General features: G+C 40.5%; 1 protein-coding gene across 1 annotated transcript in view; it reads right to left on the minus strand.

The window, feature by feature from the left end:
• bmp6 (bone morphogenetic protein 6) overlaps positions 1 to 24,425 on the minus strand; it is a 105,740-nt gene that overhangs the window by 1,530 nt on the left and 79,785 nt on the right. Inside the window, exons 5-6 of the mRNA XM_033985724.2 lie at positions 3,072 to 3,148; positions 1,182 to 1,292 (exon numbers count right to left, since the gene is read on the minus strand). Coding sequence (XP_033841615.1) covers positions 1,182 to 1,292; positions 3,072 to 3,148 — 188 coding nt within the window. The remainder of the gene's footprint in view (positions 1 to 1,181; positions 1,293 to 3,071; positions 3,149 to 24,425) is intronic.

The raw sequence follows: 24,425 nt of genomic DNA on the forward strand, positions 1-24,425 counted from the left end.
AAGGCATGACTTACATTTTAAAATAAGTCTATGCTGCTTTAATGTGTGCACTGACAATAAACTAATGAGATTTTCCCAACAAGTGACACTGAGAAATATTTGCAAATAATAATCACAAAATGTACATGAAGAATTGTTGGCATGGAAGGAAGAAAGGTGAATCCAAGTTTGTGCTTTGAGGAGAAAAATCTATGTTTTTTGTGTTATGAGGCGAGGTCGGTACAATCTACGTCGACATTTTGACACCAAACACAGAGCTAAGTATGAAAATGTTAGTCTTCAAGAAAAACAATAAATTGTCCAATAATTAAAAGGCTGTAAAAGGCCAAATTTGAAGCAGAGCTGAAGGTCTGTGAGGAGGTGTGTCCCGACCAGATACACACTTTTAAAAATGTCAGTTTATCACAGAAACCGTTATTTAACAAGTTAAAAAGTAATTACATTTATTTTACATGATATTCTGTTACATTTAGTGACATTTACACTGTCGCAGTCACATCTGGCCCCTGATGGCCAGATGTGACTGCGACAGTCACATCTCGCGACAGTCGGTGAAAATGAGTTTGACGCCCCTGGGTTAGGGTACGTCTGGGGTTAGGGTTGGATTAGGGTATGGCCAGAGTTGGGTTAGGTTAAGGAATGGCTAGGGTTAGGGGTTAGGCTATGGGTAGGGTTAAGGTTAGGTTAGGGTTAGTGGTTAGGGTTGGGTTAGATTAGGGTATAGCTTTGGATTAGGGTCAGAGCAGGCGTGTCAAACACAATTTCACCAAGGGCCACATCAGCAAAATGGCTGCTGTCAAAGGGCTAGATGTAAAATAAATGTAAATACTTTTTAAAATTGTTAATTAACTGTTTGTGTATTTATTACTTCTTCAAGTTACAAATATTGCATATGCATTTGCAAAGATGTAAAAAATATGTCTGTGTAACTGCGTATCTCCTGATAAAATAACATTTTAAGACCACCGTACCTTTTAATTTACCCTGTCGAGGGCCACATAAAATGATGTGGAGGGCCACATTTAGCCCGTGGGCCTTGACTTTGACACATGGGTTAGGGATTAGGGGTTAGGCCTCATAGATCATCAAGAAAACTGAGCATTTCCACTAAAGCATAACTGACTTCTGGTCCGACTTGGTGAAATCTTGTCTGTTTTGAAGTATTTATACTAAAGTCGTACCAAAGTCTGGACGATGGCGTGGTTGGTGGCGTTCATGTGGGCGTTTAGAGGGAACGAACACTCGCCGTCGCAGTAGTTCGCCGCGTAGCCTTCAGGAGCAATGATCCAGTCCTGAGAAAACAGCCAAAAGTGACAATGTGTGAACTTTTGTACTGCACATAAATCTATTTAAAAAGATAATTGTGCAAGATTAAATGTCTGTGAACAAGTCTGCATTATATTTTTATTTCTGGACAACAAGATAAGACAGATCAGTGGACAAACGCTCTACCAACTGAGCCACCGTCACCTCTCCACAACATGAATCGTACCAGGTGAGCTACTATTTTTTAATAAATGGAAGGATAGAACAAAATTACACTTATCCATCTTATTTATTCCATTAAAGGTGTTTATAACGCAAAGAAAATCTAAACCATTCTTGCTGTGGGGGGTCGCCTCTCCACAGACGTGACCTGTAACTTGTCCTGGTTGTCTCCATGGAGATACATGCAGTGAGTTGCCATAGTTTGGGATATTCCAGGCAAACCATGAAGACAGGCGGGTGGCGGACCGTCCAACACGAAATTTAAGCACAATTTAAACCAGATTGACAGAAATTAGCTTTTTTGTCCCTTTAGAGCCACCGTAGACCCTTAAACTACTCACTCCATCTTGTTTTTTTAAAGCGAGAAAAGTGCTACTATTGTGAGCTCGCTGAGTTTATTATTTTAGCTGTTGTAGACAAATTTAGTTTGACCCCACGTCCCAGGACAGATCCCTGCTCAAAGTCTTTCGTCTGTGGAATCACTCAAGGAAACAATCCTTCTCTCCTCTTTCCTTCCTTCCTCGTCATTCCCGCGCCGTTCGTTTCGCTTTGACAAATTCCCCGCACGTTTAATCCTCAAAGTGCTTCAGTCTGATCGTTCGGTCTTGGCTCCAGTCTGAGGTCTGGCCGTGTTCTGTGCTCCTGCTGCCTCCCGGCCTCTAGAGGGCACTGCAGCTGTGTCAGACGCTCTCAGTTATGACTTCAACTGCTGTTTTTTCCTTTATTTTTGTGATTAGTCCAAACAATATCATTTAATTTGATGTAGAATTTCAAATCATTTCGAAATGTCCTTTTTGTAAATGTTTGTTCTACATTTGTCATTGGGCAGAATTAAAATATGAATTCGTTTTTTTTCCACTTTTTCCTCCTTTTTTATTTCTTCAAATGCACACGGCTCATTTAAAGCTGGACTGTGTAACTTTTCTGGTTCAGTGTCTGCCACCCTCTTGTCTCCATGGAGATTTTTTTTTGTTCCTGGAATGTTACACAGTATGTTTTAAATTTACCTAACTCCCATTTATTTATTTATTTATTTAGATTTTATGTTTATTGCTCAAAAATCTCTTCTCCACAGATCTGACCTGTGCCTTGACTTGTACCTCACCTGCTCATCTCCATGGCGATAGGTAAGTTTAATGCTATTTTGCGACATATCCTTGGCAAAACAGCTCCGTGGAGACAAGCAGGCGGCAGAACCTCCGTCAGAAAAGTGACATAGTGGAGCTTTATATGAATGATGCTCATATCAAAACATTTTCAAACTGTTTTAAAAGTTTTATATCACACAAACCTGACTCTTGTGAGGTTTAAGTCGTGTTATAATGTTGTTCCAAAGCTCAAAACGCTCTGTTCCACCTTGTGATGTCATGAAGTGGTAGTTTTCACGTTAACAGCTCCTTTTACCTTTAGTTCAGTCGAGATAAGTGACAATTCCAGAGGCTGAAATGATCCAAATGATTCTAGAAATGAAGGAGTGTGGAGTTTAAAAACACAGTGGAGCACTTCCTGTATCACCACACGATGACATCACAAGGTGGAACAGAGTGTTTTGTGTTTGAAAGAAGAGCTTTAACGTGTCGTACCTGCCATCCCAGTTCCCTGAAGCTGACGTAGAGCTCGTGTCGTCTGCAGGCCGTCTTCTGGTCACTGCTGTTATAATCTGCAAAACACAAACGTAAAACATAAATCTGAATCATTTTAAAACATCAAATTGAAAACAGTGTGAAAAGTTTACTTGAATGGCACAGATTTATTTTATTTAGTTTATTTTTATTTCTACACTGAAGCCCCCAGTCTCTTCTTCATGGACGTTCTGTTCAAATACAAAAGTTCATTTAAAACATAAAAACAGGAGCAGCTGTGATGATAAATGTTTATCTCAGATCATTAAACTGCTCCAGTTTTACACGTCCTTGGGTTTCATTTTTGTGAAACGGCCAAAAAACGTTTTTCCTCGACGTTGACAATCATGAGATCTTGGATTAAACTCTTTATTAAGCACATTTAATAAACACATTTATTAAGCACATTTAATAAACACATTTATTAAGCACATTTAATAAACACATTTATTAAGCACATTTAATAAACACATTTATTAAGCACATTTAATAAACACATTTAATAAACACATTTATTAAGCACATTTAATAAACACATTTATTAAGCACATTTAATAAACACATTTATTAAACACATTTAATAAACACATTTATTAAACACATTTAATAAACACATTTATTAAACACATTTAATAAACACATTTAATAAACACATTTATTAAACACATTTAATAAACACATTTATTAAACACATTTAATAAACACATTTAATAAACACATTTAATAAACACATTTATTAAACACATTTAATAAACACATTTATTAAACACATTTAATAAACACATTTATTAAACACATTTAATAAACACATTTAATAAACACATTTAATAAACACATTTATTAAACACATTTAATAAACACATTTAATAAACACATTTAATAAACATTTAATAAACACATTTAATAAACACATTTATTAAACACATTTATTAAACACATTTAATAAACATTTAATAAACACATTTAATAAACACATTTATTAAACACATTTATTAAACACATTTATTAAACACATTTAATAAACACATTTATTAAACACATTTAATAAACACATTTAATAAACACATTTATTAAACACATTTAATAAACACATTTATTAAACACATTTAATAAACACATTTAATAAACATTTAATAAACACATTTAATAAACACATTTATTAAACACATTTATTAAACACATTTAATAAACACATTTATTAAACACATTTAATAAACACATTTAATAAACACATTTATTAAACACATTTAATAAACACATTTATTAAACACATTTAAACACATTTATTAAACACATTTATAAACTCTTTTCACACAGTGTTGTTCTCGTGACAAATCTCAATGTCCATGTGACTTCTTCGCCGCACACGAGTGAACTTATTGAGTCTAACGCTGTGTCAGTTCCAGGTTGCGTCCGTTGTATTTGGGCGGAGGCGGCGAGGGCGTCGACCAAACCCTGAGAAGAGCCAGTGTGGAGCTGAACGACGCTCATTTACACCCAGCACATTTGATCCAGGGCCTAATTCTACGGGACGGTTTGTTCTTAATGATCCTTCCCCCTGTGAGACGGGGCGGGGGGGCGGGGCGGCTGCAGACGGTCCCAGGTAGCGCTCGTGGTCGGGGAGGTCACCGCTGGCATTCGGATCCAGAGTGAGGTCAAGAAAAGTGACTCAAATTTTTCCAAACCGGAGCCGAGTTTCTTGCCTGCACAGACGCGTTTATACTTTTTGATTATTTTCCTCGTCACAAACCTCCCGTAGAAAGATAATTAAAGGGAGAGACGTGGCCATTTTGCGCTGGCGGACGTAACGCAGAAGTAAACGAGTGACACGGTGGCCTCGCTGGAACTCTCTGCATCTGAACCGCGGGGATTTAATTAGAGCTCTGTGTCTGTGAAGTTTCACACTGCAGCTAATTATAAAAGCGTTAACCAACTGTTTTGGCCCTGGACTGTTAGCGGTTAGCAACATAGCATAGCGTTTTTGTCCCGTGTGTTATTATGTCGACGACTTGGCCTCTGAAATCCGCATTTAGACCAAAAGAGCTGCTTCGAAAAGACTCGTAACTTTGCACGTTTTGCAGAAGTCACAGAAACATTTGGGAACGTGAAGAAGAACTTTGTTTATTTCAATTTTAAAAGTCAAATTTCAGCGTTCACGTTTGTTATTTTCTGCGTTTTAAAACAGTTTATGTCCTTAAAGGTTCTACATTACACAAAATCGACTCTTTGAGCTTTAAGTCATGTTATAATGCAGTTTCCTCCTCAAAAGCTGGACTGTGCAACTTTTGTGGTTCTCACTGCCTGCCATGTTGTCTCCATGGATTTTTTTTTGCCTGGAATGTTACACAATATGTTTTAAATTTACCCAAATCCCCCTTTTTTTTTTTTTTTTTTTTTTGATGTTTATTGCTCAAAAATCGCTTCTCCACAGATCTGACCCTAAGTTTAATGCCATTTTGCGAAATATCCTTGGGAAAACATCTCCGTGGAGACAAGCAGGCAGCAGAATCTCCATCAGAAAAGTGACATAGTGGAGCTTTATATGAATGAGGCTCATATCAAACTCTTTTAAAGGGTTTATATGACACAAAACTGACTCTTATGAGGGTTAAGTCGTGTTATAATGTTGTTATTTCCTCAAAAACAGACCTGAAGTTGTGTTTTGTTTCATTCTCCAAAGCTCAAAACGCTCCGTTCCACCTTGTGATGTCATGAAGTGGTAGTTTTCAACAGCTCCTTTTACTTTTTGTTCAGTAGAGATCGGAAATTCCAGCAGTGAAATCATCCAAATGTTTCTATAAATGAAGGTGTGTGGAGTTTAAAAACACAGCGGAGCACTTCCTGTATCACCACACGATGACATCACGAGGTGGAACGGAGCGTTTTCTTTTCCTATCGTGTTTGTAGAAGTAGAAGAAGACGACGAAATAGGTCAAAATATGGTGTTTACAGTTATATAATGTGTGTAAGGTTCAAAATGCTGCAAGAAGCTGATCTGAAAACGAAAAAAACTCACTATTTTTGTTGACTTTTATGATTTAAATGTGCGATAGAAATAAACTTGAATTAAACTAGTCAACAATCCCCGCACTCTTCATCGAAAAAACTCCCTGAAATCCCAAATCCAGCGGCGGACGAGGCTGTTCACGTCCTCGTAACGTTTGCATCATGCGACTGAGTTAGCATCTCCCGTCCTGTTTAATGTGAGTAAATTGCAGAAGACGTGAAGTCACACACAGACAGGGATTTGTCAGTTTGAGCCTCCGCCCAGTCACTCTACAGCCGCCATGTTTGTTCAGCTGTCTCTCAAGGACGCAGCCTCTGGGGCAGGACTGGAACATGACCGAGTACACGCAGTAAAAGTACTGTACTTTAGTAGAATATTAGGTGTCTGTACTTTACTTAAAGGGCTCATACGACGCTGTTTCTGATCTGTGTTCTAATGTTTCCTCGTCACAAACAGACCTGGAGTTGTGTTTTTTTTTTGTTTCATTTGCACATGTTTAACACACAAACCCTGCAGAAAACACTCTGTTCCACCTTGTGATGTCATCAAGTGGTGATACAGGAAGTGCTCCGCTGTGTTTTTAAACTCCACACACCTTAATTTCTAGAATCATTTGGATCGTTTCAGCCTCTGGAAATTCCACTTATCTCGACTGAACTAAAGGTAAAAGGAGCTGTTCACTTGAAAACTACCACGTCATGACATCACAAGGTGGAACAGAGCGTTTTGAGGTTTGGAGATGTAACAGGAGATAATAAACGGTTACTAAATGAAACAAAACACGAATCCAGGTCTGTTTTTGAGAAGGTAACAACATTATAACATGATTTAAACCTCACAACAGTCACTTTTGTGTCATATCGGATACTTTTATTTGAGTAACTTTTCACCCTGTATCTGTACTTTTACTTAAGTAACAAGCTGGAGTACTTCTTCCACCGCTCCTCTAAAGTTCAGGTGGACAAAATCATCAACGTTGTGTGACATTAGTGTGAAAGACGAAGAATTCTGCACTTGTGAGTCAAAAATGTAGGTATAAGTACATTTTACAGTGTGTACTTTTAACTTTTACTTCAGTACATTTGAGAGTAGTATCTGTACTTTATATCCCACTACGTTTTTGAACAGGACTGAAAAGTAAAAGTTTTTTTAATTAAAGCTTGAGACCTGCTGAAAACCACATTTGAAGCTTTATAAGACTCAAAATCTGTGAGAAATACTTTTACTTTTTACTCTTTAAGTACATTTTTAAACAGGTACTTTAATATTTTTACTTAAGTAGATTTTTTCAGGTTATACTTTTACTTTTACTTGAGTATTTTTTTGCTCTGGAATCTGTCTCTTTACTCTTCCTCATTAGCTCGTAGTAACAAAAGATTCATTTTCAGAAGAAATACCAGAATCTGTTCATCATTTAATCCTTCGTCTAATTATATGAACTCAAAATCATATAGAGTATACTCCAAACACATACTTTTACTCGAGTACTTGAGTAACTGTCGACGTCGCTATAAACCCCTCTCTCCCTCACTGTAAACACTGGCCGTCAGTTTAAAGCGCTCGTATAAAGCGTCCTGAGGTTTATGTCTCTGAAAACTCCTCATAAAAACACAGAATTTACACTGGACTTGGCGAATGTTGCACCGAGTTTCATCATCAAATCTGATTTTACTCAGAGCAGACGCCACGCTGCACAGACGAGAGAGAGGGATGAGAGAGAAGAGAGAGAGAGAGAGAGAGAGAAGAGAGACGAGGGAGGGATGAGACAGAGAGAAGAGAGAGACGAGAGAGGGATGAGAGAGAGAGAAGAGAGAGGGATGAGAGACGAGAGAAGAGAGAGAGACGAGAGGGAGAAAAGAGAGAGGGATGAGAGAGAGAAGAGAGACGAGAGAGGGATGAGAGAGAGAGAGAGAAGAGAGAGAGGAGAGATGAAAGAGAGAGACGGGAGAGGGATGAGAGAGAGAAGAGAGAGAGAGATGAGAGACGAGAGAGGGATGAGAGACTAGAGAGAAGAGAGATGAGAGAGAGAGACGAGGGATGAGAGAGAAGAGAGAGACGAGAGAGGGATGAGAGACGAGAGAGAGACGAGAGAGAAAGAGAAGAGAGACGAGAGAAACACGAGAGAGAGAGAGAGAGAGAAGAGAGAGACGAGAGAGGGATGAGAGAGAGAGAAGAGAGATGAGAGAGAAGAGAGACGAGGGATGAGAGAGAGAAGAGAGAGACGAGAGAGGGATGAGAGATGAGACGAGAGAGAAAGAAGAGAGACGAGAGAAACACGAGACGAGAGAGAGACAAGAGACGAAAGAGAGAGAAGAGAGAGATGAGAGAGAGAGATGAGAGAGAAGAGAGGCGAGAGAGAGATGAGAGAGAGACAAGAGCGAGATGAGAGAGACGAGAGAGAGAGATGGGAGAGAGACGAGATGAGAAGGACGAGAGAGAGAGATGAGTCAGAAAGAGAAGAGAGATGAGAGAGAGATGAGAGAGACGAGAAAGAGAAGAGAGACGAGAGAAATACGAGACGAGAAAGAGACGAGCGAGAGACGAGAGAAACACGAGAGAAACACGAGAGACAAAAAAGAGACGAGAGAAACACGACAGACAAGAAAGAGACAAGAAAGACGAAAGAGAGAGAGATGAGAGAGACGAGAGAGAGAAGAGAGACGAGAGAGAAAGAAGAGAGATGAGAGACGAGAAAGAAGGGATGATGAGAGAGAGATGAGAGAGACGAGAGAGAAGAGAGATGAGAGAGAGAAGAGAGAGACGAGAGAGAAGAGAGATGAGACGAGAGAAACACGAGAGACAAGCGAGATGAGAGAGAGACAAGAGAGATGAGACAGACACGAGAGATGAGAGACGAGAGAAACACGAGAGACGAGAAAGAGACGAGAGAGAGATGAGAGACGAGAGAGAAGAGAGATGAGAGAGAGGGATGAGAGACTAGAGAGAAGAGAGATGAGAGAGAGAGAAAGAGAAGAGAGATGAGAGAGACGAGAGAGACAAGAGAGACGAGACAGACACGAGAGATGAGAGACGAGAGAGAAAGAGAAGAGACGAGAGAAACACGAGAGACGAGAAAGAGATGAGAGAGAGATGAGAGAGAGACGAGAGAGAGATGAAAGACGAGAGAGAGACAAGAGAGAAAGAGAAGAGAGAAACACGAGAAAGAGACGAGAGAGAGACGAGAGAGAGATGAAAGATTAGAGACGAGAGAGAAAGAGAAGAGAGAGATGAGAAAGAGACGAGAGAGAAAAAGAAGAGAGACGAGAGAGAGATGAGATGAGAGAGAGACGAGAGAGAGAAGAGAGACGAGAGAGAAAGAGAAGAGAGATGAGAGAGACGAGAAAGAAGAGAGACGAGAGACAAGAAAGAGATGAGAGAGAGACGAGAGAGAGAGACGAGAGAGAAAGAGAAGAGAGATGAGAGAGACAAGAGAGATGAGAAAGAGACGCTAGCAGGAGCGACCTCAGGGAAAGATGGCAGCTGATTACCTTCAACAGCCTCGCTCCTGATTGGCTCTTTGGTTGCTATGACACTCGTGGTCAAAACTCGTCTCTAAATTCGCTGTAACTGCTCTGGCCTCGATGGGCTTCATTTGACTGGAGCTGAACGCTGTGGGTGACGTCACACTCACTCCTTTATACCGTCTTTGAGCTGGGCAGGGGACGGGGGGACGGGGACGGGGGGACGGGGACGGGGCGGGGGGACGGGGCGGGGGGACGGGGCAGGGGACGGGGCGGGGGACGTGAGGACGGGGCGGGGGACGTGGGGCTGGAGCTGTCACCCGGTGTGAGTAAATTAGACAGAGCAGTGAGTGAAAGACATAAGCCACTGACAGGTTTGGTCTGCTGCTCAAATGTTCAAGTGTTTTACAATGAAAACAGTGTGTGAGGCACAAACGGCACCATAAATACTGAGAAAACATCATAAAACTTTATGAATAATGGGCTCGCTGACCTTACGTTTGATTCCCAACACTGTAGCTGTGTCCTTGAGCAAGACACTTAACCCATCTAGACCCAGTGTACTAATAAAACGCCAATATTACTCTATTTTCTGATCTGTTTTAATGTTGTTTCCTCGTAACAAACCTGCAGATTTAGACCGAGTTCTTCTCTCAAACTGAAAACACTCTGTTCCACCTTGTGATGTCATCGAGTGGTGATACAGGAAGTGCTCCACTGTGTTTTTAAACTCCACACACCTTCATTTCTAGAATCATTTGGATCATTTCAGCCTCTGGAGTTGCCACTTATCTCGACTGAACTAAAGGTAAAAGGAGGAGCTGTTGACCTGAAAACTACCACTTCATGACATCACAAGGTGGAACAGAGCGTTTTGAGGTTTGGAGAATGAAACAAAACACAACTCCAGGTGTGTTTCTGAGGAGGAAACAGCGTTAGAACACGACTTAAACCTCATGAGAGTCAGTTTTGTGTGATCTCGACCCCAAATTGCCTTCAAATCCATGAACATCCACTGAACAGCACGGCATTGTGTTACTTAAGTAAAAGTACAGATACCAGGGAAAAAAATACTCAAGTAAACGTAAAAGTATCACCTGAAAAAAATCAATTTAAGTAAAAGTATTAAAGCACCTGTTTAAAAATGTACTTAAAGAGTAAAAAGTAAAAGTATTTTGCAGATTTTGAGTCTTATAAAGTTTCAAATGTGGTGATTTTGATGCAGATTTGAGCCGTTTTTATTTGTATATTTTCGTTTTCTTAAATTCTGAACGTGTTAAAAGTAAACTCTCAGCCTTTTCAGCAGCTCTCAGACTATAATAAAAAATACTTTACTTTACTTTACTTTTCAGTCCTGTTAAAACATGTAGTGCAGTAGAAAGTACAGATACTGCTCTCAAATGTAGTGAAGTAAAAGTAAAACGTATCCACTGTAAAAAAGCAGTTAAGTAAAGCACAGATACCTAACTTTTATACTTAAGCCAGTACTTTACTACTTTTACTTCGTTAAGTTTCACCACTAATACAATTATTATAAAATCTGTCTGAAAATACAGCTGAGTGAGGCTTTAAAGTGTTTTTTTTTTCCTCTTTAAATTTGATCTAGTGGCCCATTTTTGCACTCCCGTTGTATAATTATATGTATATTTAATTATATTTTAAGTTATGAACCTCAGGAAGACTCGTTATTACCATGGCAACGACTAATGTGGATCTAAATAAACAAATAAACAAATAAATAAAGCGATAATATTTTTTTAAGCAGCAGCAAACACACAGTTTTCATCCCAAGCAAGAGCAAATACAGCCGCCGTATAATAATAATTTAAAAAAAGCTTAAAAAAAATGAGGTCAAAGGGTCAGTGGTAACCCTCGGATACGGTCAGGTGTTTCCGTGGTTACGCCCTGTTCCTGTCTGATAGGAAACGCACGTCACCGATGTGTTTAATGTGGAAATGGAGCGTTTACGGCGGCGGTGGGAGCGAACGAAACAGGTCACGTCTGGAGTCCGGAGCCGATTCTTTGGGCTCCGATTCTTCACGTTCAGCAGAGGCCGGAGTCAAACCCGTGAAAAAAAAAAACAGCCCGCCCGTTTCCTTCGGGGGTTTACGGTAGCGCCGGCAGTGTGTGAACGAAGGAGAAGAGGAAACGGCGAGTGGAAGAACAAAGCTGACCCGACGTGAACCCGAGCCGGAGAGGAAACGCGCCGGACTCAATATATTAGCTACGAAAACATCATTCGAGACCAAACAGACGCGTTTCACAGAGTTTGAAGTGCGGACGATTCTCTGTGACGCTAAACTACTCGCCACAGCTGCCCTGGGTCAGACTGACAGAAACGAGGATTCAAAACTGCCCCGTCGGCTCCTCCCAACCACAATTATTCACTCAAACGAAGCAAAATGAGTCGAGTGTTTGGCCCAAGAGCACAACAACAGAACCCACTCCGGTACCTCGTATTGTTAAATAAAAGTACAGATACCGCAAGAAAGAAATACTCAAGTAAAAGTATTAAAGTATCTGTTTAAAAGTGTACTTAAAGCGCACATATTACTCTGTTTTCTGATCTGTTCTAATGCTGTTTCCTCGTCACAAGCAGATCTGGAGTTGTGTTTTTTTTGTTTCATTCACAAACTCTGCAGAAAACACTCTGTTCCACCTTGTGATGTCATCATGTGGTGATACAGGAAGTGCTCCGCTGTGTTTTTAAACTCCACACACCTTCATTTCTAGAATCATTTGGATCATTTTTTCAGACATGGAGTTGCCACTTATCTCGACTGAACTAAAGGTAAAAGGAGCTGTTGACTTGAAAACTACCACTTCATGACATCACAAGGTGGAACAGAGCGTTTTGAGCTTTGGAGAATGAGATAAAACACAACTCCAGGTCTGTTTTTGAGGAGGAAACAGTGTCAGAACATGACTTAAAGCTCACAAGAGTCAGTTTTGTGTGATATAAGACCTTTAAAGAGTAAAAAGTAAAAGTATTTGTGCAGATTTTGAGTCTTATGAAGCTTCAAATGTGGTGATTTTGATAAAGATTTAAGCTGAAACAGAAACTATTGAATCAGCCATTTTTTCTCTCTGTTTTTATTTGTATATTTTTGTTTTGCTCAAATTATAAACGTGTTAAAAATAAACCCTCAGCCTTTTCAGCAGGTCTCAAACTATAATAAAAACACTTTTACTTTTCAGTCCTGTTCAAAAACGTAGTGGAGCAGAAAGTACAGATACTGCTCTCAAATGTACTCAAGTAAAAGTAAAATGTACTTACTGTATTTTCTGGATTATAAATCGCACTTTTTTCATAGTCTGGGGGTGCGACTTATACTCAAATGTGATTTATATGTGAAATATTTGTTTTTTTCTTCATAATTATGCATTTTATGGCTTATACTCCGGAAAATACACTAAGTAAAGTACAGTATACCTAAAATGTATACTTTAAATACAGTACTTTTACTTTGTTACAGGTGGTATTTACATTGTTAACAGTGAAATCTATTGAACCAAATGAATTATTAGCATGGATTTATGAATTATTCTGATTATTCTAAGCTCATATTGACCTTTGACCCATCACAGTCGATCAGCTGCTACACAAACTACTACAATCCATCTGTGTAAGTGAACAGATCTGACCTTTACCCTCCCAACGATCCCTCCCAGTCCGCATAAACCCATGTGTTAGCGTCATACCGTGTTAGCTTAGCGCTGTAAGTCTCATATTAATCTGTGGAGGTGTTTTTCCGCTGGTCTTGGGGCTTATTTAAGAGGAATAACTCTGATATTTACTATGGGTTTCATTGAAGCTAAAGGCTCCGATTTGTGGAGCTCGTAAACCACGTCTCCCCTTCCTGCCTGTAAAAGTTTAATGCCTCAGAGCTACTGCGGAGTCCATCACGCTCCCGTTCACCTCGGTTTCCTCCAGCGACAAACACAACAGACGTGGGAAAGTAGGTTTTTTTTCCACAATTTCGATTTAAAATATTAAAATCTGCTCACGTCTAATCAGGAAGAACCACAGACTGTTTATATAAATGGACATAGCTAACCTGCTCGCCGTCGCGTTACAAAACAGGAAGTGATCATGTGCGCGCTTCCTGCTTCGTCGACTCTGGCTCCAGTTCACTTTCTATTGAAAAACTGGCGACGTCACACTCACTTAATCCGCTTCTTTATACAGTTTATGTTTGAAACTGTCAGCTTTCGTAATAATTTAATGACTTTTGAGTCGTCAGTTTTTTTGGACTGAAGCAGAATTACTCAGAGCATCGGGGCCTTTGCTCAGAATATAAATATAAAACTTTCTAATTGGCCTGTCAATCTGCAGTTTTAATTTATAATGTCGGACAAGGACCAGCGTAACCAACATTTTGTGAACGTTTGTGGCCAAAGTTCTTGTCTGGGCAGGACTTTGACTGGAGACTGTTGGGAAAACCAGGTGCCACAGGGGGGCGCCAGTGGCAAAAACTGTCATTGTGTTTTCAGGCAAGACACAGTTTAAATCAGTCGTGTTGTGCTTGTGTCTCTATAGTCATAATCTCTCACACTCGTGGATCATTAGGTCAGAATTTGCACATTTTAAATCACAATATTCGTCTAAAACGACTTAATAAAAGAAACAAATACGATAAGTTCTGTGTTAGAAAACTGTGGTGTCCACTGTGAGATGATGTCACCGTAAACGTCATCACAAGAAGAAGTATGAGGAGGAGGAGGAGAAGGAGAAGAAGGAGAAGGAGGAGGAGGAGGAGGAGGAGGAGGAGAAGAAGTATGAGTAGAAGGAGGAGAAGAAGCAGAAGGAGGAGGAGGTGAAGGAGGAGAAGTAGAAGAAGGAGAAGAAGAAGAAGGAGGAAGAGAAGAAGACGGAGGAGAAGGAGAAGAAGAAGGAGAAGGAGGAGAAGAAGAAGAAGGAGAAGGAGGAGGAGAAGTATGACTAGAAGGAGGAGAAGAAGAAGACGGAGAAGGAGGAGGAGAAGAAGAAGACGGAGAAGGAGGAGGAGAAGAAGTATGACTAGAAGGAGGAGAAGAAGAAGAATGAGTAGAAGGAGAAGAAGAAGGAGGAGGAGGAGTAGGAAGAGAAGGAGAAGACAAACAAGAAGAAGATGAGGAAGAAAAAGAAGGAGGAGAAGAAGAAGAAAAAGAAAGAAGGAGGAGGAGTAGGAGGAGAAGGAGAAGAAGAAGAAGAAGCTGAAGGAAAAGAAGAAGTGCGTACATCACAGTGGGCGTGCACTGGTGGAGGTGAACACAGGGTTCGATCGGCAAAATGGCGTCCTGAAAATCGTTGATTGAAGATTAAACTCAAACATGAATCACTCCCAAAACAACTTCAAGAGGATAAACGAGAAGAAAACAACTGGAACATGGTCAAAATCTCTGAATAAAAGTCCATTTTACAGATCAGCTCAGATTTAAGTCTCATCCACGTGTCGTTCTAAAGCTCTGACACGTCCCACTTCAGTCGTGTTCCTGCCCTGGCGAGCGGGCGGCGTTCATTTCCCAGCTCTGTTCTATTCAGGAAAACTCAGCTCGAGTGAACTCCAGTGTCCCTGATCCTCGCCCTGATAGTGACGCTCCACAGTGTGTCCCATTCATCCACCTCCTCCAACGCTCACACAAAACCTGCACGAGGAAGACGCCGTAAATCACACCAACGCCACTCAAAACAGAAACACACCAATCACACGGAGCAGCGTCCGGCCGTGGAGGAACACGACCTCGGCTTCGACCTTTAAAACCGCAAATTTGTTGGATTCTAAAGGTCTGTGTTTTTACCTCTACACTTCCCTTTGGAGCCGTGTTTCCTTTTAAAGACTTATTTCCTCTCGTTTGGAATGGTCTCGGTTGGAAACGATTTCAAAATGTTACACCATCTCGAGAATCCCCAATCCCATTTGATCTTGGAGGTGAAGAAAAGTTGAGCCTGGTTGGGATGAGAGATCGGGAATGGAACTGGGAATACGAGTTTCCGTACTGGAGAAGTCAGCAGATTGGTTTATAAAGCTGCTCGATGCTCAAACACAGAAAGTAACGCAGTACAAGTAGTAAAATACGGCACTTAAGTAGAATTTTTAGGTGCTTTTTACAGTGTGTACTTGTTACTTTTACTTCACTACATCTGAGAGCAGTATCTGTACTTTCTACTCCACTACGTTTCTGAACAGGACTGAAAAGTAAAAGTACTTTTCATCTGATTTAAGGAGTTATTTTTACCACGTTCGTCGTAACATCCTGACTAAAGTTTTCGAGTTCAAGCTTCAACTTTACGCAAAACAAAAATAAATACATAAAATTCATCAGAAAAATGTAGAAACTGATTTGTATTTGAACAAAATATGAATAACGTTGAATCAATATCACTTAATTTACACTTTTTACTCTTAAAGTACATTTTTAAACAGGTACTTTAATACTTTTACCAAGATTTTTTCATGTGATACTTTTATTGAGTAACTTTTTACCTCTATATCTGTACTTTTACTTAAGTAGCAAAACTGAGTCCTTCCTCCACTGCTATTGGTCGGTCATAGTTATGCTCCGAGTGAGTGACAGGTGGATTAACCAATCACAGCGAAGTATGAACTCTCAGTTGTAGTAAGTTCCTAAATTGTTTTCTCTGAATCCTGGTTCGAAATTGTGATTTAGGCCGTGCAAAGTCGTAATATCATTGTACATTTTTGTCATATTGTTAATCAGCAGCTTCATGTTACAGAAAATATCTTTTAAAACCTCTGTATAAACTGTATAGAAGGTGGTTGGAAGGGCATCCTGTTTAACCAGATGATTGTGTAACAGGTTTGTTGGGACATGGAACAAGACAAACTTTATCCATGTGTTTAAATGGCCCATAATCACACTATTTTATGTTGTTTCTTCATCACAAACAGACCTGGAGTTGCGTTTTGTTTCATTCACACATGTTTTACACTCTGTTCCACCTTGTGATGTCATCAAGTGGCAATACAGGAAGTGCTCCAGTGTGTTTTTAAACTCCACACACCTTCATTTCTAGAATCATTTGGATCATTTCAGCCTCTGGAATTGTCGATCTTTACTGAACTGAAGATAAAAACGTGGCTGTTAACTTGATGACACTACCACTTGATGACATCACAAGGTGGAACGGAGCATTTTGAGCTTTGGAGATGTTACAGACAAATAATAAACACAACTCCACTCCACTTATAACACGACTTAAACCTCACAAGAGTCCATTTTGTGTCATACAGGACGTTTGCGTGTCTTTCCACGGAAACGCCCTCGTCCCGTTTGAATTATTCCCATCGTCGGAACCCGCTCGAGCGCAGACCTCGCCTCCTGCTCCGTCAGCGTCCGCCTCATCACCGTGAAAAATGCCGTCCGTGTTTTGTCCCTCCGCCTCCTCCACCTCCTCCGCCGCACTACTGGACTTTACCTTTCCTCCCGTCTTTCGTCGCCGCTCTGATGAAGTGTCGCTCTGGGTCTAATTGCTGTGACAGTAAACAAAAGGACGGCGGGCAAGGCGGCGGGCGGGATGGCGGGCGGGATGGCGGGCGGGACGGCGGGCGGGACAGCACCCACAAGAACAACGACAAGCTCCAGATTAAACACAACACAGCTGGCGTAGCGCTGTGTTATTATGATACTTGGAGCGATACAGTTAGCGCGCTCGGCCCTTTAGCTTTGAGGCTAATGACTGGCTATGGCTAATTACAGGCCGCGCTGTCCCGGGACGGTACTTAACTCCTCTGAGCCCAGCCCCACGACCTTTAAACCGACGGCCCGACGACCTTTAAACCGACGGCCCGACGACCTTTAAACCCACGGCCCGACGACCTTTAAACCGACGGCCCGACTTCTCCCACAGTTTGTCCTGAAGTTGCTGCTTTGTTCCGTTTGGAAACAAAGGAAACCGACTTTTCCACACGGACACGACACTAGTGACCCGTGAGGAAGGAACACACGGATACTACAGTGAAAAGTACTCAAGTAAAAGTAAAAGTATGTGAGTATGTGAGTACTGAGGAGAAAAAATATCACATTTATATTGAAGACTTTGAAGTATTACTCATCCCTGGAAGTACTCAGTTTTGTTACTTAAGAAAAGTACAGATACCGGAGCCAAAAATACTCAAGTAAAAGTAAAAGTATGTGAGTATATGAGTACTGAGGAGAAAAAATATCACATTTATATTGAAGACTTTGAAGTATTACTCAGGGGTGGATGAAATAATGTACTCAGTTTTGGTACTTAAGTTAAAGTACAGATACCGGAGAAAAAAAATACTCAAGTACAAGTATGCAAGTATGTGAGTATGTAAGTATTTTAGTACTGAGAAGAAATATTTCACATTTATAGTGAAGACTTTGAAGTATTACTCAGAGGTGGAAGAAGTACTGAGTTTTGTTACTTAAGTAAAAGTACAGATACTGGAGTAAAAAAAAAAAAAACTCAAGTAAAAGTAAAAGTATCACATGAAAAAGTCGACTTAAATAAACAATGTCACATTTATACTGGATATTTTTTGAAGTACTCAATTTTAAGTTGGCAAAGTTACTTAACCAAAAGTACAAATACCGGAGTAAAAAATACTCAAGTAAAAGTATCCAAGTATGTGAGAACTGAGTTGAAAAAATATCACATACTGAAGACTTTGAAGTATTACTCAGAAGTGCGAGAAGTACTCAGTTTTGTTACTTAAGTAAAAGTACAGATACTGGAGCAACAAAAACATACTCAAGTAAAAGTAAAAGTATCACATGAAGAAATCTACTTAAGTAAAAGTATTAATGTATTTGGTTCAAAATGTACTTAAAGAGTAAAAAGTAAAAGTATTTCTCACAGATTGAGTCTTTTAAAGCTTCAAATGTGGTGATTTTGAAAAAAATTTGAGCTGAATCAATATTTTTTTCTCTCTGTTTTTATTTGTATATTTTTGTTTTGCTCAAATTATAAATGTGTTAAAAATAAACCCTCAGCCTTTTCAGCAGCTCTCAAACTATAATATAAATACTTTTACTTTTCAATTCAGTTAAAAAATGTGAGGAGTAGAAAGTACAGATACTGCTCTCAAATGTAGTGAAGTAAAAGTAAAAAGTATCCACTTTAAAATGTAAAGTACAGATACCTAAAATGTGTAAGTATAAGTACAGGACTTTACGACTTTTACTTGATTATGATCGATTGAATTGTTTGAAAATCTGCAAAAATCTTTATCAAAAAGAATCAGAATCTGTGTGAAATACTTTTACTTTTAACTGTTTAAGTACAGTGCATTTTTGATGTGATACTTTTACTTATACTTTTATTTTTTGCTCTAGTATCTGTACTTTTACTTAAGCAACAAAACTGAGTCCTTCTTCCACCACTGAATTTGGAGATGTTATTGCTTTGTCTGGAATATTCCACTGTATGGCATTAAATTTACAGTATCTCCATGGGAAATAAAGCAGGTGATGTTCCCATGCCGTGTTACAGGTCAGATCTGTGGAGGGGCGACCTCAGTCACAGTAAAAATGCAGATTATTCAAGACAAATACGACACCTGAAAAACGCAGAGGGACATTTGGTAAAGCCATAAAACAACAATAACAAACGTTTCCATGGAGACAAGCAGGTGGCAGGAAAGTTACGTAGCGCGCTTTAACTCCAACCCTCGCCATTACTTGAGTAGTTTGGCATCTGTGCTCCACCCACCTCCACGAGAACGTCATAATAATCGCAGATGACTTTCCCCTTAAGATCCGCAAGACACAACAGAACAGCGGCCAGTGAGTAATCCCGACGATCTGGAGCTCGCACAAAAACACCGCTGATTTATGAGACACACAGACTCGCCATTATCTTTTGACTAAATGTTGCAGAAATATATTTGGCCAAAAGTGTCGTCGTGTCATCTGGAAGACATTTAGGATCACATGTTGTCCGCTCAGACGATGAAAACGAGAAAATAACAAGAGCCGAGTCTCAACGGGGAAGACGGGCTTGTTAAGAGCGCTGGGAAAAGTGGGAATATGAACTGTACGACAAAGGGAAGGGTAAAGGGGCACTGTGTAGCTTTTCTGCACCTCCTCAAGTCCACGCAGATGTCATTGCTTCGCGTAGAATGTTCCGCAGTATGGCATTAAGAGAATCCACCTTGCGTTTATTCAAATACAGGTGTTTATATTCATCAAAAGTACCTTGGAAAGCATGTGTTTTTAGAAGGCATGGGGTCGCCTCTTCGCAGATCTGACCTGTAACTTTTCTGGTGTAGGGTCTGCACCTCTTTGTTTCCATGGAGATGTCATTGCTTGGCCTAGAATGTTCCACCATTTGGCATTAAGGGAATCTGTCTTGCATTTATTCCAATGCAGGTGTTTATATTGGTGACAAATCCCTTGAAAAACATGTGTTCGTACAGTGAAAAAACACAAAAAATATGTAGAAATTCATAAGTCATTCATTTGTACAGTGAGTAGGGTCGCCTCCACACAGATCTGACCTATAACTTGTCATGGTGGTGCCACCTGCTTTTCTCCACGGAGATAAATAGGTGTTTATTCCATACTGCGGAACATTCCAGGCAAAACATTTCCATAGACATGACCAGTTGGCTGACCCTCCAAAGGAAAGATTAAAGGTGCACTATGTAACTTTTCTGGTGTAGGGTCTGCACGTCCTTGTTTTCATGGAGATATTATTGCTTTGCCTATAATGTTCCACCGTAGGGCATTAAAGGAATCCATCTTGCATTCATTCCAACACAGGTGTTTATATGGGTGACAAATACCTCGGAAAGCATGAGTTTTTACAGCAAATGGGGTCACCTCTGCACAGATCTGACCTGTAACTTTTCTGGTATAGGGTCTGCACTTCCTTGTTTCCATGGAGATGCTATTGCTTGGCCTAGAATGTTCCACCGTATGGCATTAAGGTAACCCGTCTTGCATTTACTCCAATACTGATCAGAAAAACCTTAAAAAGCCAACATTCTTACAGCAAGAGTCATCGCCCCTCCACAGATCTGACCTATAACATTAGACCAATAGATTGTATTCCAATTTGGATCGAAATAAATATAAAAAAAACAATATACTGATGGAGGAACTAATGAAAAAATGTGCTAACTGCATCACGATAACTGTCCACAGAGTTTGATTCAAGCCTATTTTTAGACAGCGGCTCTGCGTGAAACTGAAACATGCTCCTATGTTTCCTGAAGCCGCTGAAGCCCTCACAGTTTGCCGGACAGGCCTTACATTATTCCGATGGAGCGCTCCCACAGGTCAGAGCCCATCCATCGTGTCCTCTCCTCCCCGTCCTGAGCGGAGTGGTGCCGTATTGAAACCATATGCCCTCCTGAATTCCTCCAGGATCCTCCCGCTCGTCCTGTCCCAGCGACGGGGCGCGGGGGGCGGACACGGGGGGCTGTCGCGAGGGGGGCCTCCCAGCTTCCTGTGTAGGATCTAAATATTTACACTCCCCGCCGTCCCGAGTGGCGAGGAGGAGCGAGCTCGAAGTTTCGGGTTGTGTAGAGTCCAGTGCTGCGTTTTTAACAGATTGAGCTGCGTCTTAAAGCGGACGTATGACGCTGTGTTCAGATCTGTGTTATAAAGATGTTTCCTCATCACAAACAGACCTGGAGTTGTGTTTTTGTTTCATTCACACATTCACAACCGCCGCATATTCAAAATGAGTTCTTCTCTCAAACTGAAAACGCTCTGTTGCACCTTGTGATGTCATCATGTGGTGATACAGGAAGTGCTCCACTGTGTTTTTAAACTCCACACACCTTCATTTCTAGAATCATTTGAATCATTTCAGCTCTGGAATTGTCACTTATCTCGACTGAACTAAAGGTAAAAGGAGCTGTTGACTTAAAAAGTACCACTTCATGACATCACAAGGTGGAACAGAGCAACAGATGCCCTTCCAAAGTATCATCCAGACAGTTCCCCCACAGCAAGGGTGTCAAACACATTTTCACCGAGAGCCACATCAGCAAAATGGCTGCTCTCAAAGGCCCAGATGTTAAATAAATTTAATTTTTTAACTTGTAAATTAACTGTTTCTGTATTTATTACGAATTCAAGTTACAAATATTACATATACATTTGCCTTGATGTAAAAATATTGCTGTGTAACTGTATCTCTGGATAAATTGATATTTTAAGACCATCACACCTTTTAATTTATCCTGTTGAGGGCCACATGAAATGATGTGGAGGGCCATATTTGGCCCACGGGCCTTGAGTTTGACATAAGTGCCCTACAGAGTAACTTCGCATTTTATATTTTAGTATTGACCAGACAAGCGAAACATAAAACTTGTTAATCTCCAGACAAGCTAACACCACCAGACAAAGTTATAAGTCAGATCTGTGGAGAGGCGACCCTGCTAACAGTACAAATATATGAATTCCTACATATTTTTGTGCAATAAAAGCATACAAGATGAGTGTAATGCCATACTTTGGATCATTCCAGGAACAGTAGTAACATCTCCACGAAGACAAGTTAGTGGCGACTTCATCTCCTGAAATATAAACTACCTACATTTTAAAGCAGATGCCCTGCCTTTGCCTTTGTCTAAAACTTTAGATTCGCAAATGGAATAAAACGAATGTGCCTGAGGTTATGTTATCTCATTTTTTAAAAAAAACACGGGGTGATAAATCAAAATAAATGTAATATTTAACCACGATCTGTCAAACTTAAAGTGGAGCTCTTCTGCATGTGATGAAAGACGACTCTATGAAAAAAAAAAACCGCCTCTTCTGTCTGTACAAAAACAGGGATGGCATTAATAAAAGGAAGCGGGGGCCACGTTGCGAGCACATGGAGCGCACCTTCAGAGTCCCGGCTCCTCGTTCTCTTCAAAACATCTTGACGTGAGCCTCAAAAACAACGCGAGGATGTCTATGGCCAAAGGTGACAGCGGAGGAGACCGGAGCCAAAAATGAACATGTGGTCCTCTCGATGTGTCCCGCAGCACAACAAATGAGCGAGCTTTGTTCTCTGTTATGTCAGCCTTTGATCTAACGCAATTACTGAGAAGAAGCCCAGCGGGAATTTAACTTACAACCTCTTGTGCTAACATCATTAAGGTGCAGCCTACTGGGGAACGTGGGAGATAAAGTGAGCAAATAACGTTTAGAGCCAACAGTGGAAAAGGGGCTGGGTCAAATTATAATCATGATGTATTTATATATTTTGGGGACTAAAGAGTGAGCGGCTAAGTGAGTCTGACGCCTCCCGTAGCGTTCGGCTCCGGTCAAATGAAGCTCGTCGAGGCTAGCAGTTATAGCGGCTAATTTGGAGTCGAGTTACATGTTTGGAATTCTGTTTGAGAGTATCATAGCAACCAAAGAGCCAATCCAGAGCGAGGTAAGTGTTGAAGGTAACGCCCCTTTTCACCACGTGTACCCAAACCCCAGGGCTCAATGGCGTATGTCGCTAGTTTAGCCTTTAGCGGCTAAATACGTCCCACTTGATCCATGCCTGCACCACTGGTTTAGCAGGGAGCAGGCACTTAGCAACGCTGTCAATCAAACCTGTTGCTAACGCTAGCGGGGGGGACCTCTGGGAAAGAAGGCGCCTGATTTGTCTGTTATTAATGTTCATATCTTGATTTACTCATATGGTTAACCCTATAGCACACGTGTCAAACTCAAGGCCCGTGGGCCAAATGCGGCCCGCCACGTCATTTTATGTGGCCCATGACAAGGTAAATTAAAAGGTATGACTGTCTTAAAATATCAGTTTATCAGGAGATACACAGTTACACAGACATTTTTTTATATCTATGCAAATCCATAATAGTAATAAATATAGAAACGGTTCATTAATAAGATTAAAAAGTTGTTGCATTTATTTTACATTACATTTGGTTACATTTAGTTACATTTATCTTACAGTTACATGTGGCCCTTTGAGAGCAGCCATTTTGTCGATGTGGCTCTTTGTGAAAATGAGTTTGACATCCCTGCCCTGTAGCGTCGGATGCTATCGCCACCGATAAACTCGCGGTTGTGGACTTTCCATCACCTTAACTCCACAACCAACTGTTCTATGATGTAAATTCACACGGCGTCTCAAAGCAGAGGCATGGGGCTATTTCAATATATTACTGTTATTACGATAATTTGCTTACGTCACGCTCGAAGACGACCAATCAGAGCGCAGGTGCCAACAGGATTCTCCCAGTCAGTTATTTGATGCGTCAAAGAAAAAATACAGATGGATAGAGGTGTAAAATAGAGGCAGTTGTGGTAAAAAAGTCAAAAGTACATGCTGATACTTCATTTGACATGATTTTTATGGCTAAAAAAAGAAAAGTTTAGGCGAGTTATAATGGTCTATAATGTGCTCAGTCCTTAAAGGTTTAGCGTCAATACTGTTAGCGTCACTACTGTTAGCGTCACTACTGTTAGCGTCACTACTGTTAGCGTCACTACTGTTAGCGTCACTACTTCCTGTCCAGTCTTATCTCTCTTTGTCTTTATTTTAATTAATTTGAATTTGAATGTTACGCTTTTAATAAAGGTTAGCATAAGCTTTGAGACACAGCGAGCTAGCTAGCGTGCTACAGTCCACAGAGACGGTTGTATCGTTATTGCAAATGTTTAAAAATCTTTTCAGTTGTGATAAACATTTTGTGCCATATTACCTCAAACCAAAGTCGTGTCATTTTAGAAGAATTTCACGTTATAATCATGGGAAAAGTTTCATCACACATTTTTTCGCTCAGGCCTTGTCGTTCTGATCTCGTCCTGCACTCGATCAGATGGGCCGTTGCGTTGGTAACGACAGAAGTCCTAAGTCTCCACACCTGCTCTGCGTCTGCGATGATGAACGACCTGCCCAATGTGAACTCAGCT

This window comes from Periophthalmus magnuspinnatus, chromosome 20, assembly GCF_009829125.3.
Source record: "Periophthalmus magnuspinnatus isolate fPerMag1 chromosome 20, fPerMag1.2.pri, whole genome shotgun sequence".
NCBI lineage: Eukaryota > Metazoa > Chordata > Actinopteri > Gobiiformes > Gobiidae > Periophthalmus > Periophthalmus magnuspinnatus.